Source organism: Carassius gibelio, chromosome B7 (assembly GCF_023724105.1).
Source record: "Carassius gibelio isolate Cgi1373 ecotype wild population from Czech Republic chromosome B7, carGib1.2-hapl.c, whole genome shotgun sequence".
NCBI classification, from domain to species: domain Eukaryota; kingdom Metazoa; phylum Chordata; class Actinopteri; order Cypriniformes; family Cyprinidae; genus Carassius; species Carassius gibelio.
In genome coordinates this window covers 16,190,713-16,209,615 of record NC_068402.1, presented here as the reverse complement: position 1 = coordinate 16,209,615, position 18,903 = coordinate 16,190,713, and the positions used below count along the sequence as shown (strand labels likewise).

At 37.8% G+C, this 18,903-nt stretch overlaps 1 protein-coding gene across 1 annotated transcript; it reads left to right on the top strand.

Moving 5' to 3' along the window:
• Window positions 1-11,692: 11,692 nt before the first annotated feature.
• Window positions 11,693-18,770, top strand: smad6a (SMAD family member 6a). The gene is made up of 4 exons (XM_052562085.1): window positions 11,693-13,046; window positions 14,090-14,146; window positions 14,282-14,359; window positions 18,003-18,770. Exons 1-4 carry the CDS (start codon window positions 12,353-12,355, stop codon window positions 18,542-18,544), a joined length of 1,371 nt encoding a protein of 456 aa, XP_052418045.1. The 5' UTR covers window positions 11,693-12,352; the 3' UTR covers window positions 18,545-18,770.
• The last annotated feature ends 133 nt before the right edge of the window (window positions 18,771-18,903 follow it).

The following is an 18,903-nucleotide window of genomic DNA, read 5'->3' as shown; positions in this document are numbered from 1 at the left end:
TATTTTTTTTTGTAATATAAATGAAAATATATGCCAGCCTGTAATATAAATGAAAATATTATATAAGTGAACAGCTGATTTTATATAGTGCTTACACATACAAATATGTCCTACCTTTCAAAAGTTTGGTTTCACAAAATATTTATATTTTAAATAAATGCTTTTCTTTTGGACTTTCTATTAATCAAAGAATCCCGGAAAAAAAAAAATCCATCACTGAATAAATTACAATTTATTATATGTTAAAACAAAACAAAAAAACAACTTAATATTTCACACAGATTCTGCTGATGCTGAAACATACAAATATGCCCTACCTTTCAAAACTATGGTGTCAAAATATTTATATTTCAAATAAATGTTTTTCTTTCTATTAGTCAAAGAATCCTGAAAAAAATGCATCATTGAATAAATTACAGTTCAAAATATGTTAAACAAGGCAGTTGTATTTCTGATCAAATAAATGCAGTCTTGGTGAGAAGAGTAGAATTTGAAACCTTAAAAATCTTACCAACTTCAAACCGTTAAACAGTAATTCATGTGTAAGCAATAGAAAATCTTTGGCAAATACAGCTGTTTTGCTCTTACATTTAAGGCCCATGATTTAAACAGAACAAATAAGAATGCATACACGGTATGTTTTTTTCTTCTTCTGGAGTTCAGTGCAGGAAGTCCATCACAAAACTTGTTCCCTCTGTACCACACATGCACACAAACAAATAGTCAGAGTCTGACCTTGAAGGTGGCCTGGCTTGTTGAAAAGGAAAGATCCTATGTTTCTTTCCAGTAAGCCAGTTGGTCACAGCTGAAATGGTAAACGAATTGACCACCCATACACAGCATTCCTCTTGCTTGAGTTCAATCCCACAAACACACAAAAATATATGCATCCACACACAGCAACTTGTAAGTCATTTTTTAACAATCAGACTTTGAATCCCTCTTTCTCTGCGTGTGTTTATATGGTATGTATGTTTACACTTATGAACATACCACATATTGGTTGTACTGTAAAAGCGGTTTGCCCTCTTTTCCTATTCTCTCTGTGATTACCTCTACTGTAATCCATAAGGCAAACTTCACAGTCCTCATGTTACATAATTACAGTACTATGCAACAGAGGACCAAACAAGCACACACCTCACAGTTCAGCACACCTTAATGGCAGTTATTATCTCAGTCTAGTTTGGTTTCGTTCACACAGTATCACAGAGTCTTTAAATCCTTAGGTACTTCCCTATGAAACAGTCTGACCCTCGATCTTCAGCAGTGTAACAGTAAAAACTGACATTCACTCACACTCTCTCAAGCGAGACAATAACATTTTTTTTTTTCCTTTTTAGGTCAATCTATTCTTGGAAACGCCACCTAATTGATTTAGACTCAAGAGGAAAATTACACTGACACCGAAGAGATTTAGTTTGATCATTGAATGTACAACAAAATGAGAAAGTATAATGCAAAATATGAATGCATTTGAAAAAATATTCAGATTTTGCCTGTTTTCCCCCGTCTTCTACAGCCGATGTATTTTTGAACATTTTAAGTTAGTTATGTTGTATTAAGTTGAATGTTGTAGGTATCCTAACATGTTTCATACTATATACTCTCTGTGTTTTGACTTATTTGCAGCATAGATATCACTCCATCAATGCACAATGTTCTTGCGCTCTAAGCCATTTCGTTTGGTCTGTTACAGAAAGATGATCTCACCAGAAAATACCCTGCAAGGCTTAAATGCAAACTCTTTCATGTCTGACAAGCTATTTCAGTATGATTATCAGCAAAATCTTGATGCTACATGCCGCTTTGCAGCGTGGCGTCTTGTTTCAACATGTTTTTGGTCCTTCAGTCAACAAAGAAGGGAAATGCCTGGGGAGACTGCATGCTCAATGCTAATGGCATATCTATGTTTGAAGGAATTTCTCCATTATCTGATAACAATATCTGATAGGAGGCGCCAAGAAAGATTTTACTGGGGCATTTTTGCTATAATGCCAGTAAAATGTATTTAAATCGCTTTGATGTGAAATCAGTGGACATAAGAACACATTCTAGTTTTGTGCTCATCATCATGGGGCTGTACTGAACTGTTGGCACAATTACAAAAAAATGTTTTATTCAGCAGTTGTAATTATCTTTATGCACTTTAAAAATCTAATGGTTTATTGAAAATTGAAAAAACGGAGAAGAAGCTTGAAAAGATACTTGTTAGTATTCTGCATGTAAATACCACCATGAGATCTTAACATCAATGTTTTGTTCTTTGCATCAAGGCTCTAGTTTAAAATGTCAGGATAGACTCATGAACTCATGTCTAGGTGGACACGGAGACTGCCAGAGGCTTAGACCACAGTCAATAACAAAGAGATCTGAAATCTTTTGTCTTTTGTCCCAGGCCCTGAAATGAACTCAAAGCTTGGACAGGCCTCCACTGTGGCCACCTGTGCACCACAATTATCACCAATGCTTGCACACATGCACACCGGACCAATTAAGCATCCCGTGCACTCACCTCCATTCAGCCAGCACTAACAACTTTGCAGTGATGCCAGGACTGCCTCCCTTACTCACTCATCAGCAATGACTCTTTGAGCACAAGGATGAGCTGAGAGGTATTTAAAGGGTTGCCAAGTAATTACCTAAACAATTTAATTCCTGCCATACAGATACAAAAAAGAAAAAAGAAAGAAACTGACAGACATTTGAAATCGTGCTAATATTTATTTTTATTTATTTATTTGATGGCTTTCAGGAATAGTTGATTGCAATGGTCCTGACCCTATCTGTACTACATGCATGAATATGCAATATGTAATTTAACAAAAGTTTTTAATTTTTTCATTGTTTCATAAAATAATTTACATTCATAACACTAAAAATGCCATCAGGCTGCAAAGTGATTTCTAAAGCTGTTGCTGAAGTAGAGACTGAAAATTCAACACATTTCTATCGTCTGACTGAATTAAGCTCTATACATTTCCACACTTTTGCAGAGTTCGTGAAAACAAACTAGTTGATTTTTCATTTCTTTAGTTGATGGCCGAGCCTGTTTTAAAAGGAACACGAAGAACCACTGTATCAATCCGCACGGGTAAGTAACCCCGGCACTACTTTCATATGTCACGTATCACACGCGGATTCTGTTGATTGATTCAAACAAACTAAATTTGCGCCACCTTGTGTCTAAGTTATCGACTGTATAGAAAATGATGACCACAGAGGACTTCAGTAAGTACTGAAATGTTGTTGCTGTGCTCATATTGTCACTAGCTCGATTGCTTTGCATTTTGTCATGGACTAGACTGTATTTTTCTTGGACGAAGATTAGTGTGTAATAAATAGGTAAATAATTTCAAACTCAAGTAAATATTTTATTTCCATACGTATTATCACTCTTTCATATTCTGGCATTCATTTATACAGATATAATGATTGATATAACCTTTAATTTGCTTGAAAAAAATGTTTCAAAACGAGTGAGATATCACATCAAAGATTGTGAGTGGGATTTGCAGCCTGTCAGTGTAGCGTCTGAGCTTTAACCCCACCTCTGCATACAAGGCCACTGTCTGTTTCCAATTAAGAGTGGAGGCTGAAAAAGCTCTTTAAAAGGGCGCGAGCATGTTTGGATGTTTACATTTAAGGCCTTCCCTTCAGCGAGGAAGCTGCTTGGAGGCTGGACTGAAGAAAAAGACCAAAAAAACAGCAAGGAGTTTTTAAAGCCTCAGTACTCAGTTACCAGAGTCCTCCGCCACCCACTGAGCCCCTGATCCTATCAAACACAAACACAGGCCAAAGTGGTTTGCTCAATAACACAGGCATGCCAAAGCCCTCTTGCCTGGCTGCAGAGATATGCACTACCAGTTCATTTCAAAAACCTCCATCCTTATTTCACACTCAGGATTGTGTGTGTGTGTGTAATTGTGAAAGTTGTTTTGGCATTAGTTTTAGATGCAACACATTTAGTGCTGCACGTTCGTTCAAATGCACAGTCAATTAGAACATAAAAATACACCCCGATATAATTACCACATTATGAAATTAGATTATAAAACCTATTAAATTCATGCATTAATTCTGTGAAATTGATGAAACATTTTTGCATTGTAGGTTATGAATACAATGTAAAAACGAACAGTTTCAGCAGCAAAGCTTCATTCTCTTATATAGCAATAATGGATAGCCTTCTGGAAAGGGTGCTTTGGGCAGTTTTGGGAATAATGTACTGCCTTAGTTCTGGAAAGAGAGCTCTGGACAGTCTCTGGCCCGCTCCAAAAGCGCTTATACTGACCCCATTATGGGCGTATAAATGTGGAAGCTTAAATTAGAGCTGGTCTGCATTCAAATGTCATTGCCAATCCCAGCTATGGACTGTGAAAGGGACCATGAAGCTGTAATCTAGAGTTTGTGTGTGTGTGTGTGTGTGTGTGTGCCAGACATGGACCTAGGGAATAAAACTGAGCACAGTTCACCTCAGGCACTTGGAGTAATTTTGCATAGGCCTATTTAATTTTGCATAAGCATATGTATGTTTTTATTTTCTCTAACCATGCACTCATGTTTTAACAATCAGAATTAAGATAATAACGATAGAGATAATAAAACCGGCCAGTTTGTCTGGACCAAGATTTCTTTTAGATAGCTCATATTTGGATTTCTTATAAAAATGGTCCCGAACTGATAAAGCTTTATCTGACATGCTCCTCCCTGGGCCACCTGATGTCTTGTCTTATCTCACATGGATGATAATTAAATGATAGGCAACTGCTCTATGTCACGGATACAGGCAAAGGAAAAACGTTCAACAGGCTTGAAAGGAAAAAGGTTCATAGAGAAGGATTTGATTAATCAAGTCAGATGTTATATACATTATGGGTTTTTTATTAAAAAAACAACAAGGTTCTTTCCACACAGTCGAATGGAATGCAAAAACGCTGAAGCTCAATATCTCAAAACTACTCGGAATGCAGATAGAACCTTATAATTCCAAGAGGACGAAATGGAAACCCTGTGTTTGAGTTTGTGTTTGTATTGACCATGAAAGATAACATTGGCACCCACCAATACTGATCAACATAACAATTATTTTCTAATTTATTTATTCATTCATAAATGAATAAATACAATTCTGGACAGTCTGTTCTCTGTTGTTATTGGTTAATTTGTGAGGCTTTCATTCTGGCAACTTCCGAAACAGTTGTGGTTCACATTCTTCTTCTTTCATATGTAAATGGAAAACTGTAACAAGTTAATAGTGGAAGTGCAGTTTTTGTGTTTATGAGTAACTTCTGCTTGATTTGAACCTTAACAATTACTGATATATTAATTGGCATATCATTGCTTTTTGAATTGAATAAAAATGGTTCATTTGGATGTTATAACATGAAGCACATTTTTAAATTAAAAGTTCAACTTGTTGATCCTGAAACAGACTCAAACATATCTGTAAAGCTGTCTTCTGTATTTCACACATTTCTACCTCAAATCCTCTCTCTGCTCAAAGCCAAGCAGGGACAGGAAGTCGAGAGCCGATCTGGTAGTGGTCTGGCCTCCCAACCCTGAACTGCAGATCCACTGGCTTTGAAGTTGGGAGAAGAATCACATGCAATTACTTGCGAAATAAACCACGTTCTTCAAAAACACATCCTCTCCCTCTCTCCATTTCACACTGAGGGCTTACATTTTTTCTCAAGAATTATGAACTGGTGGGAGAGTCGTTGACTTGCCAAATGCTGGGAATTCAATATTCAGTAATCAGGGAGAGATTTAGAAAGAGTTGAATGAATTATACCATAAAAACATCCCACCCATTCCCTCCAGAAACATGCAGGAATACACACAAATTGCATGAACTCAATACCCACAGTACCTATTCCTTACATTTAGTAACATTGTCTTTACTTTTAGCCTTTTCTTATGGAGATACATGTTCAGAAATCTTCAGTCACTGAGAAACTGTTACTCAAAAAATTTGGTACTGCTTTCTACCCAAAGCCCTGGTCTCTCAAGAGTTTAAAGCTCTGTATAGAAAGAGTCTGGTAAGTTAACTTCCTGAGGAGAGAAAGAATGCCAGGTTTTGCCTACATGACCATACTACAAATCAGAAAAAAGGAAGAATAAATGTATGTCTCTTTATTCCTGTTCAGAACCGTTTTAAGGCATGTTATGGACTCTTTGCACAATGTTGTCATATATGTGTGATATTTAAGGATAAATAACCATATCATGATTGTGATGTGGTAAATTTAGTTCTCAATGAACACTTAGGAGGACCATGTTTATTTAATCCTAACAATCACTCATTTGGCAAGTCCACAAACCCTCCTTCATTTTTATTAAATATTGTTAAAATGTTTACATAATAATCTAAAATAGTACTTTTTTACTGTAATTTGTACATTTAATGAGAACACTTGTAAACAATTGGTTTATAAGGATGTTTGGGTAGTTTTACTAAAGACAATGTTGTTCTGTGAAGCAGTCAGGATGTTGTGTGCTGTGATACAGTACGCAAAAAGAGAGCCACACAGGATCAGTTTACTCACAGATCAATGTTCAGTCCAAAGACACTACAGCGGTTTTAGGGGACCTAAAATAGTACCTCAATGCCTCAGAATGCAGCCTTGAAAGTAATTTATGAGTATTCTAGCTAACATAATGAAGTTGACAATGATCATAAATAATATTTAAGTCACAAGATGAACAGAATGCAGATATTACAAAACGAAGTAAATAGGGAAAAAACTAAAGTTATATTATTTTCTTTCTTTTCTTTTTTTTTGTTGTTGTTGTAGAGGAGTTCAGTTCCTCTTGTTTTTTTCTGCTCCTTTGTCAGTTTAAATCAGAGCCAAACACATACATAAAAACGTACACACATTCTTGTTACACTTATAGTCAACATTACTTTCAAAGCAGAGGGTTCTTCCTGAAAGAAGTAGCTTTTCCCTTAAGTCTCTATGTCCTCTGTTTCTCTTGCTTATCTTTGAGGAAAAGTTCCTCTGACCCCTGGCCAGACTCACATGTTTCTCAGTCAGGCCCGTGTTTCCTCACCTTATAGTGTTGTGAATCTTGCTTATTTAAGGATGAAATGCATGCGAGTTCAGCCAATCTATTGTTTCTGTTTTGACAGAGTTCAACTTTATATTAAGAGAGTGTACAGGCAGAGAAAATAGAGGAGCAAAACAAACCATCAGTATAACTTGTTTGTTTCGAGTAAAACCGGCCTGAATGACTTTTGTGTGTTTTGAGTGAAAAAATTAAAATCATCTCACATACAATAAATAAATAAAAAAGTACTAACCATAATTACAGTGGGAGTAATTTCAACATGGGAAGTCAGGGAGCATCAAGGAGCATAAACTCCTTTAGCAGTGCATGAGCGGTGATGAAAAGCACCAGCAGAGAGGACCTGTGCGTGTCTGGTCACTTGACAGTGAGACAAAGTATGTGTAGCTGTTCGGCCCGGGAGAACAAGTGTGTTTGTGTATGGAACTGAAGCCCTTATCTCCAGCCTGTACTGACGCCATAGTCTTCCTGTCTCAAATCTCCTCCATTGATTTACACTCTCCTCTCCGCCCCTCGCTCTCTCCGTTTCTCTTTCTCGATCTCTTACTTAATTCAGATCACCCCAAGGAGCCCTGCTGGCCCCTGGAATGGTCTTCTCCCTTTCCGTCCTCTTCCTCTCTTTCTCTGCGTCTCTCTCCTGGAGATTAGATGTAGTCTTTGTACCCACTGACGTAAACACCGGTTGGCACAGATGCATGCAAAGTCTATTACTGTTGACGGGACACGCCTGTCTCTGGTTATGCAGGTTTACTGATGAACACAAACACTTGTAATCTTTATATCTCTCTGTCTGTGTTTGTACATCTCTGTCTCTGTTTTCCTTTCTTTCCCCCTCCTGAAGCATACTTGAATCTCAGCAGAGGTCCACAGCTGGGTGCGTTTTTACCTGTCTTATTGTAATCATTTAGTCTAGTGTGCCACTGTGAAGATAATAGTTCTGAAATGACGAGGCACAAGATAACTTTATTTGCATCGACTGTGCTGCACAAATGCAAAGTCAATTGCACGCTAAGTGAAGTAAACTCTTTGTTTACTCGCACAAGTAAGAGTAAGAGCTCTCTCTCTCTCTCTCTCTCTCTCTCTCTCTCTCTCTCTCGTCTGGAAGTTTATGGCCTGCTTCATCGGCGCCAGGCGCTCTGAGACTAGACTAGACTACAATCAGCTCAGCAACAGAGTGGTCTGATCTCGCTGAGTTTCTCTCCCTTTCCTCTGTTTTTAGCCCACTTCCTTCCTTGGGTTCTGAGATATTCTCTTTTCGCTCGTAGAGCCAACAACAGGCATGCTTATAAAACACACAAAGTGAATGGACGGAGTCAGCTTTGCACAGCGAGGCAGAGACTGTTGTGTATTCAAAGAGGAAACAATCTGAAATACGTATTCCCTGCATATGCTGTTTAACTACAAGAATAAATTGTATAATGTCGGTTGTTCTTTCTGTGTTCTTTTAATGAATCTAAGTAAATAAAGCAACTCTTTGCGATGTTATTAGCTTAAAACAGTTTTTTTTCCATGTAGATCATAGAGCTAGTGTTTATTTGCACCATCTTGAAGAACAGAATATTCTGGTGCATTTTTTTAATATAATATATAATAAAATATGCATTATATGTTTTATTTAATTAAAATAATTTGGATTAAAAACATAAATGAAAACCAGCAATGATGAATATTCTTTCTGACTTCTTTGTTTTATAATGACAGTTCTGGTCTAGTTTTTCAGTTATTGTTTAGGAAGGACACATCATTATGCCAGTAGGTGGTGGCCAATGACTATCCTTAGGAATGAGTCATTTGAATCATTCACTAAACTGATTTATTCAAAATCTCTGACTCATTCAGGAGCAAAGCAAGTGACTGTATAAGAATTCAGGAATGAAATTCAGGAATGAAACAACGTAACTGCAAAAACAGACTATATAAATGGCCATACACAGTGTCTGATGTACTCGATATTAACTGTTGTTTATTGGAAAAAAGCAGATATATTTTATATATAAAGGTAATGTGGCAAAATAGTGCAGGTTTAAATAACTTCACAGAAACAGAAATTTATTGTTGATTACCTGCTGTGATCAACTTTTGCTCATGAGGTATCACTATATATTTTTTGCTGTATATATTGCTGAAAAAGAAATTCTAGATAAATTCTTAAAACTCAATCAATCATGTACTTTAGTACATGTGAAGTGGATCAAAAAAAAGTTCATCAAAGTTGTCCTAAGGCAGGAACCCATTTTGGTTTTAGGTTTTAGGACAACTTTGATGAAAGGTTTTGATCCACTTCAGTTGTTGACTAGTGTAGAAAGGACATGCTGTTAATTATTTTGGCAACGCAAATACACTGAAACAAAGATGTTGGTACAGCATGATGAAAACGTTAACAATTTACACTGAAGTTCAATAGTTAACTACATAAGTTAACATGAGCCAACAATGGAAAAGCATTTATTAATCTTAGTTTAGTAATTGTGACCCTCTATTGAATGTCTAGGTAACCTGAACTTAGGAGATCCAAAAAGGTCATAAAGACATCGATCCATATGAACCGAGTGGTTAAATCCATGTCTTGTGAAGAGATAAGATGGCTGTAAATGATGAACAGATTTAATTTAGGCTTTTATTTACATATAAACACACAAACAGACTGGATCACATTTGGTAAATACAGAAGCTTCTGTATGCGTAATGTGAGTGTGACGCATGAAAACCAATGAAGTTTGTTTTAGAATATTTGAGCTTCTGTGTTTACCATGTGTGAAGTGCTATATATATATATATATATATATATATATATATATATATATATTTTTTTTTTTTTTTTATTTTTTTTTTTAATTTAGATGTAAAAAAGACCAAATTAATATGTTCATCATTTAAAGCTGTCATATCTCTTCACAAGACTTGGATTTCACCACAGATTTGTGTTTTGCCTTTTGACCTTTATGCCTTATGAGTCATAACCTTTTTAAAGTCTTGGTTACCTGGATATTCCAAAGAGGGACAGAAACCTCTATATTTCAGAGATTAAGATTAAACTCCTATGGATTTGGAACAACATGACAATGAAAAAATGATGAAAGCATTAAAAATTTTTAGGTGAACTGTCCCTTTAAAAAACATTTATGGACCTGAGCTAATAATGAACAACTGTATTCTGTATTGTCAGCAAAGATTAATAACTACTGTAATAAATGTATTTGTCATTTTTAATGTTAGTTAATATTGTCACATACTGAAAATATTTTTTTCTGCTTTTGTTAAGGATATTCAATTTTGCTTTTCATATCCACATACTCCTGCCACGTAGAAGCATCACATTGACACAGTAGACATTCATTTAAGTCTCTGGCTGTCTCCGAAATTTCCTTGCCGAAACTCTCGTTTTGACTGCCAGAACCTTCCACAGGAGACAGATTACACTGTTAATGTCTGTCTGTGGCTATGACCTCCTGCTACCATAGGCCACACCAGCAGTCAGAAATAAGGTCTTTACCACACAGCTTCTTTACATTGTCGCATTGTGCATTCAATTGATTTTGAGACATTTTCATCAACTCATCCAGTCTTCAGCCTATATTAGTTGCACTTGTGTCATCTGAATGTATTTTGACTTTGTTTCTGTCTCTAGAGGATTTTGGCAGTATTCATGGCACTAGCGCCATCCAGAATGGAGTATGGACCCGAGGAAATGCCTTAAGGGATGTGAGTGCTCTCTTTTTCTGTCTCCCACTGTCTCGCCTCTTTCCCTAAGGTCCATTAGGAATAAGGGGCTTGTTGACATGCTATTCCTGTTGGGTCTTGCTAGACCCCATCAACAAGCCCACGTCTGTCCTGACTGGATGGAATAGGGATATTTTAGGGGGTGGTTTGATGCTGGTCTCTCTGTCTCTCTGCTCCAGACTTCTGCTGATAGACTATCTAAGAGACTTAATGGGAGTAGCTGCAATTATTAGCCTGACGCCAGGCTACAACAGTTATCACCCCTATGATAAGTGAAGGGAGAAAGCCCAAGGATTCTTGCTTTTGATGCTAACAGTTTGCAACAAGGGTTTCCACCATTCTATATATCTATATCATTCACCAGTGCAGAATTTATATATATATATATATATATATATATATATATATATATATATATATATATATATATATATATATATATATATATATATTTACTTTCTTAAACAATACGGTACAGTAAATAGTATCTATCTATCTATCTATCTATCTATAATCCTTTATGTATACTCCGTTTTGTGTTTTACACACACACACACACACACACACACACACACACTTTAGCCTATAAATATAATTATATAATATGTACAACAATTCATATAGTGTGGGGGTAAGAGGCATACTACTAGTAGTATTTATATGCTTTAAAATGGTAAAACATAACTACATAAATTAATAATAAAAACGGGGTCTTATTCTACTGATTTCATTATCACAATCACAATCATTGCAGCAGTAACATTTTGATGTTCTGTCACTGCCACAGCGCTCGCACGCTCTCTCTCTCTCTCTCTCTCTCTCTCTCACACACACACACACACACACACACAGGTACATGTTGCTCCTTTAAGAGTTCGGAAACTTGATACTGTGTTTGCGCAACAATCAGCGCGGCTCGCAGCCGCCAAAGTGTCTAGACGAGCACATGATGGGAATCAACCAATGGCTCCACTGCTCTCCTCGGGGGCCCCGTGTGTGTGTATCTGAAGAAGAAAGAGAGTGAAACGGCGAAAGACCATCGAAGAATCCCATTAATCTCGCGCGAAACACGGAACGAAACCTCAAGACATCTAACGTCCGTCTATCCACCCGGAACGACCACTTTGCCCCGTCGCAACACAATCATTTTCTTCCGCGAGGAGCGCGTGGAACATGAATAAGAATTATTGTGATCCATTCATGTGCTCGGCGTCATTGAACTGCTGAAGAAGGTTTGCTTGGGGAAAAAAGCTCTGTTTGGGAGATTGTCGAAGATTTTTTTCTGCATGTCGTGCATTTCGTATTGTTCAACAAGAAGTTTCTCGTATTTTGGGGAATGTTTACAAATCGGATGCACCGCGCTATCGTTATTATAGCTATCTATTTGCTACAGTGCTGATATATTGTAGCAGCGGAGTCTAATGTTGGGTTTTGCTCAGGCTCTGCTTGGCTGTGCATGTGAGCACAGATCATTGATGTCGCACTGCGAGCGCACGAGCGTTTGGAGTCTCCGCGGCTCTGACCAAACATAGGAAAAACGGATGCAAACTGTTTAAATTGTCGTATGTTCAGGACGAGACGCACGGGTCTGGTTCGGCGACTCTGGAGAAGCCGTTTGGTCACCGCAGGTAAAGAAGGGGGCGATGGTGCTCCGGATGACTGGAGTGACAGCAACCCCGAGAAGATCGCAAGAACGGAATACGCACCGGGAAACAATGCAGGCTCCTTTAGCAAACGCGTTGAGGAACGCGAGGAACCGGGGATCCTTATTGAGCACGATGGACCCCTCAACGAGGGTAGCGAGGACAGGACGGTAACATGCTGTTTGTTTAGCGAACTCCCCAGAAGCAAAAACAGACTGGCTTGTCGCCTTGAACATAGGAATCACAACAACTATAGCAGTTTAAGTGGCAGGGAACGGAAAAATGGTGCCGTGACTGAGCAAGAACTCAAGAAGTGCAGTTATGCATTTCTTAAAAAGTTGAAAGAGAAGTCTCTGGATGTTTTGCTGGAAGCTGTGGAGTCTCAAGGCGGGATGCCAAGTGGATGTGTTCTGGTTTCACAGACTGAAGTGCGAATTGGAGGTCAGCTGGTGTCTCCACAGTACCTGCTGTGTCGACTCTTCCGCTGGCCGGACCTGCAGCTCTCCTCTCTCCTCAAACCGCTCAGTCTTTGTCAGAGCTTTAGAGCAGAGGACAGCCAGACCCTCTGCTGCAACCCCCATCACTACAGCCGCGTCTGTGGACCAGTCAAGGATGGTAAGGACACCTCTGAATGTTTTTAGTCAAAGCTAAAATGGCTTTGCTGTCCATTTGAAGTGTGTTTTCAGCCCTGCTTGTTTGCTGGTCTTAGTTGGTCTCCCAACCAATACAGGCTGGTCTGTTTGACGCTTCTAGAGGAGTTTTGGGCACTTTTCGGAAGTCCATGTTTACCCAGGCCAGGAGACCATCTTAAACCATATAAGACTATTTCAAACTAGTGGAGACCAGCAAACCCTCTTACGTGTTTTCTGGAGCATCAAATCAGCATCAATTCAGGAAAAAACTAATATAAATACTAATATGAATGATAGGGAGGGGAGTTGGACAGTGATACTCCTGTTCAGGAAGTGGAATTCCCATCTAGAATCCCTCTGGGATTCTCGATATCGCTGCTCCCTCCCTATTCACAAAAAACACTGCCCTAACATTGTATATAAAAAAAATGAACAGTTGCAGATAAAGAATTGATTGAACAATTGTCTTTGTAGAGGGTCAAGAAAGAATACACTGTAAAAATGTAACATGCTGGTTTAGTGAATGCACAACCATACATCTAAAGTAAATGTCTAAAGCAGTATGAATTGCATACTAAAGTGCATGAGACCTTGACATGCATACACAATGTTACTACAGTCCATTAGCACCAACACTAATAATTAATAGTTAATAGTTTAAAAGCAAAATCTGATACTTTAAGTGTTTTTCATGAAGTTTTTTAGTTCTCTGCTTTAGCAAAATTGCAGTGTTTCCACCCACTGTTATAAAGTGATTCTGAACAGGTCACTTTTGATTGGATTCCATGCATTCCTGGCACATGACGACACATCCATTGTCTTTTGATGGATGCTCTTCGTCACCTGTTATTTCCATACCAGCTGGGAACGTTCTCATTTGCTGGAGAAACTGTGCCAAGTGCTGTTACAGTATTAGATCTTTAAGTCTAGGTCTGGTCATATAGCCTTGAAAAGTCAGAGATGTGTTCAGCTTTAAATGGATGCTTAATTTAAAGAAAACTTTAACTCAGGTCTCCCTATTTTCAGACACACCGCCTCCTCCCTACTCCCATTTCTCCCCCTTACCAGATCAAAAGCCACTGAGTAAGTAATTTTCTCTTTCTCACTTAAAGTAAGCAAAGATTCCTTGAAATAACAAATGATATTTTAGCCCTATATGTCATTTTCTCAGTAGTCAAATGGAGAAAAGTTTAAATTTTTCGTCTTGTCATTTTGCAGATTCTTCCCTCCCAGTGCTGCCTTACATAGAAACCGAAGCCACGTGTTCACTCGGTGACATGACGCTGGACTATTCAGGTTGGTGTGCAAGTCTAAAGTAAATGAATGCATTTAAAAGGGGAAAAAGTGTGTTCAGTAAATCAAATGTCTTATACATATGCTTATGCTACACTTAAAAGGTTGTGAAAGATTTCTAATTCAAATAAATGCTATTCTTTTGAATGTTCTGTTCATCGAATGGAAGTTTCTAGAAAAATATTAACCAGAACAACCATTTTGAGCGTTAATAATTAGCACCAAATGTTATGCTGCTGAAAATTCAGCATTGCTATCACATGAATAAATTAAAATATATACAATTTTAAATCAATAAAAATAATTTTAAGTATATAAATATAGAAAACTTCATATTGTAATCATATTTCACAGTATTTCTGCTTTTACTTTTTTATTATTATTATTAAAAATGCAGACATGGTTGGCATAAGAGACTTCTTTCAAAAACAGTCTTCTTTTTTAATAAATAAATGTTAGTGTGTTGAATGTGATGCTTTGGTTTGGACCTAAGGTTGCTGGCTGTTTTCAGAGCTGCTACATGTAAAACGGTTAGCTTATCCATGTTATTTTTTGTTAGCATTTGGTCAGCTAAGCATTCCTCTCTCTCTATCATACACACGTACATTCACCTTAAAGTCCAAAAGTAAATTCTCAGTGCTTAATTAATGGTTCTTGAAGTAGTGACGTTTTTGCTTTCCTTCACTCTGTATGTTCAAGGGTATTTTTAATATGATGAACACGTTACACTTTTCTCTGGAGATTCATTCACATAATTGTTGACTTTCTCCAGTTTGAATGTGACATCTAGATGTGCCGTATGCAAATAGCTAAAACTTTTTAGACGTTATCCACCAACTTTTCAGCACTGAGTCAAAATTAGATTATGAGCAACAATGGGCAGTTTTGTCAGGAGGCTGACTGGGGGACTCTTATCTGCTGTGTGTCTCACAGCTCTCTACTTATTATTACCCAACATATAGAGCTCTGGAGACAGGGAACAAGATCCTCTTTTGGTGTGTCACATACGTTCTTTCCCCCATTATATTCATGTTGTTGCTTCCTGCTGAGTTTTGCAATGCAAGCCCTGGCACAGCCAGCCAGTCGCATTTTAAAATAAGGTTTAAATTACAGGCTTCACTGTGGCTTCCCCTCTTCCTGACAGAGCGCAGGCCAACACGCAATTTAACTAATGAAATCCTGCCTGTCTCTGCAGAGATTCTTTACAGATGTTGACAAAGAACAACTCTATCAATTGTTGGAAAATTATTTGCCCCTGTTTTTTAAGGGACACGCATATTAAGGCTTTTTAGATCTAGTTACTTTTTTTTTTTGGCTGATTTATTGTAATTGCATTAATGCGTGATTGCATGTGTCTGTCTGCATATTCCTCTCAGTTTCTCCTCAGTATTGTGACAGGGAGAAATCATTTTGCCTTTTCATCCTGACACAAGCTGTTAGCTTCATCTTAGATAGGGATCAATATGCAGTCAGTTCTCTTACCACAAATTCATCATCCAGTGGAATGAGCAGCAATATGACTTGCCAAAGAAAGAAAGATACTTCTACAATTATACCCCTCAGCATAAAGAAATGTGCGTGTGCCTGTGCCTGACTTTCATGTATTATGTCACTAAAAATGAAGCACATGGGATTGTTCATCCAGAAATGAAAATCATATCATAATTTACTAACCCTCATGTCATTCCAAACATGTATAACTTACTTTATTCTTTAGAGTATGAAAGGATGTTTGACTGTTTTGTCTATATGGGGTCCCCATTGACTTTCACAGAAGAAGCGTTACGTCATACGTTTTAAACAAGGGCAAGAGTAAATGATGATAGAAGTAAGATTTTTGGGTGAATTGCCCCTTCAAGTGTTATTTTAGAATAAATCTTTAGTTGAACAGAAAGAAAGAAAATTGTTGGCTTACTGTTGCAGCCGAACAATTACGACCGCTGCTATTGTTCTAGAGTTGTGAAAATACTGGAAGTGTTCTAGAGTTCTTTGGCAGTTCTCATCGTGGCATTTCCATTATCACCCCTCTAAGCTCCCCCACTATTCACTGGCTCAGTGGAAGGGTCTAATATGCGGAGGGAGATCTAATATTTGGCACAGCAGGACAGACAAGACTCCATCCTCTCCTTCCCCCTTCATTTTGTGGTGTTGGTTTAGGCTAGGCACACAAGCACCAAGAATGCTTTCGCAGGCACTAACAACTGTGCATGCAAAACAGAAAACTTTCTAAAGGAGAGGTTGAACGTTCCTAAACATTATCATACACCATAGCATTGCATACAGAATTAAACTAGCCAGCAAATATGTGATTTGCCTGTTTTTGCATATGATTGAAAGGAGTTAAGTATGAAACTTAAACAATGAAGCAGTCTATGAAAATCAGATGAAAAGATTAGTTTCCACGGACATCTGATAGGTCTTTTGCATTGATTTCCAATGTTGCATCATTTTTCCATTGTATTTACTCTAAATCCATGAAGTGTTATGCAAATCTTAATGAAAATGATGTCCTTCTTTTGTCTTTTTTTTTATAGCGTATCCTTTTTTATGCATTTGAAAGAACTTGCTAAGTGAGCGGCCAGAGAGTCTGAGATAATGATCGTGTATTTCCGTACCCCTCCTTAAACAAAACGTACTTCATTAACAGTGTGTCCTCTGCTGTCTGTTTGGGCCAGAGAGGGTTGAGGCTGAGCAGAATGAGGGCACAGGCCCAGGGCTTTAGATCTTCTCCCTCAATAGAGCCTGTGAAGCAAAATAATGCCATCAGTCTGTGTTTGAGTTAATCAGACTGGATAGGCTGGCGGCTGGGGGGTCAGGGGGTCGCGAGCCTTCACTGAGTGGTCAGAGAGCTGAATGCTGGCCCTCGGAGGGGGAGAGGGGGCCCTTGTCGGCCCCGCGCGGGGAGAGAGGAATGCTGAGGCAAGAGCGGGGGGTGTTAGAGTCAGAGATGACAGATTTTAGGCCTGTTAGTGGGGGTCGTTGCTTCTTCAGTTTCGAATCCTCCTGATAGGATTGGAGATTTAGAGAGAGCACATGTACTGTATGAGGGAGCTGATATGAGAGTGGTCAAAACATTGACATTACTTGACACGACAGCACATTACTGAGGAAATAAGCATGTCCCTGGGGCACTGGTGGCTTTCAGAAACACAAAATCTGTTGTAACCTGACAATAAAAAATAAAATAAAAAAAAGTATACAGACATATTATTTAATAATAAAAATACTTATCTCTGATTATAGCAACACTGCTTTAATCGTTATTATCCAGTATTATAGTAATATCAACCTCAACCACAAAAATAATTATGCACGTTTTTTTTTTTTAAGAAAATAAGTGAAATAACTTTTACAGTTTTATTAAATTAATTCAATTTCAATATATATTATATTTATTTACAGAAAAAAAAACTAATTTATTTTATTAATTAGTTGATTTAATAGGGACAATACATGTTAGTATATCAAAATATAAACATGACAGATTACAGAAACATTGTTAAAATCATTGCTATCCAGTATTATTTTTAGTAATATTAACAACAACAATAATAATCATGACACTGTTTCATATACTTTAAATAATATTTGTTTTTGTTTTTTGAAAATCAAGTTTCTTACGTTTTAGTTTTTTTTCACTCCACAGATGCCAGTATGTCTCCCTCCTCCCGAGCTCAGAACCACTGGTGTAACGTGGCATACTGGGAGCTTCGTACACGCGTGGGCCGTCTGTACCCAGTTCATGACACCTCTCTTAGCATCTTCTATGACCTACCTCAGGGTACAGGCTTGTGCTTGGGCCTGCTCCCCGTCTCTCCGCGTTCCACAACCGTCCAGCGCACACGTGGCAAAATCGGACATGGCATCCTCCTCAGCAAAGAGCCAGATGGAGTTTGGGCCTACAACCGCAGTCAGCATCCTATTTTTGTGAATTCCCCGACTCTGGAACATCACCCCTACCTGAGTTTGACTGTGAGGAGAGTCATGCCAGGCTACTCCATAAAGGTTTTTGACTATGAGAAGTCGTGCCAAATTCAGCTCCCCAGCGATTTGGTGCACATGGAAGGGCCATACGACCCAAACAGTGTGAGGATCAGTTTTGCCAAGGGCTGGGGACCATGCTACTCAAGACAATTTATTACGTCATGCCCATGCTGGTTAGAGATTTTACTGAACAACCACAGATAATGTATACACATAAACAAATGCAGACATATACTTTGCTCTTACCACAAACACTCAGACGCCCACAGCCACAATCCAAATGTAATCTATCTAAATTTAATATAAAGTTTTATATAAACGTATTATATGTAATACTTGTAAATACTGAGTCATTTTTACAACATAATTATTTATGTATGGTGCAATGTCTTTATGGATGGACAGAGGAAATAAAAACAAAAGAAATGCATTTCGGAGTTCTGTGTGGAATTTACATCTCTTGTAATACTGTACAAATGTGTGTGTGTGTGTGTGTGTGTGTGTGTGTGTGTGTGTGTATATATATATATATATATATATATATATATATATAATATACATAT

Coding starts and splice junctions, on each gene's coding strand:
- smad6a (XM_052562085.1), top strand. CDS start 12,353: ATGTTCAGGACGAGACGCACGGGTCTGGTTCGGCGACTCTGGAGAAGC. Junction 13,047..14,089: donor CTGTGGACCAGTCAAGGATG/GTAAGGACACCT, acceptor CCCTATTTTCAG/ACACACCGCCTCCTCCCTAC. Junction 14,360..18,002: donor CATGACGCTGGACTATTCAG/GTTGGTGTGCAA, acceptor TTCACTCCACAG/ATGCCAGTATGTCTCCCTCC.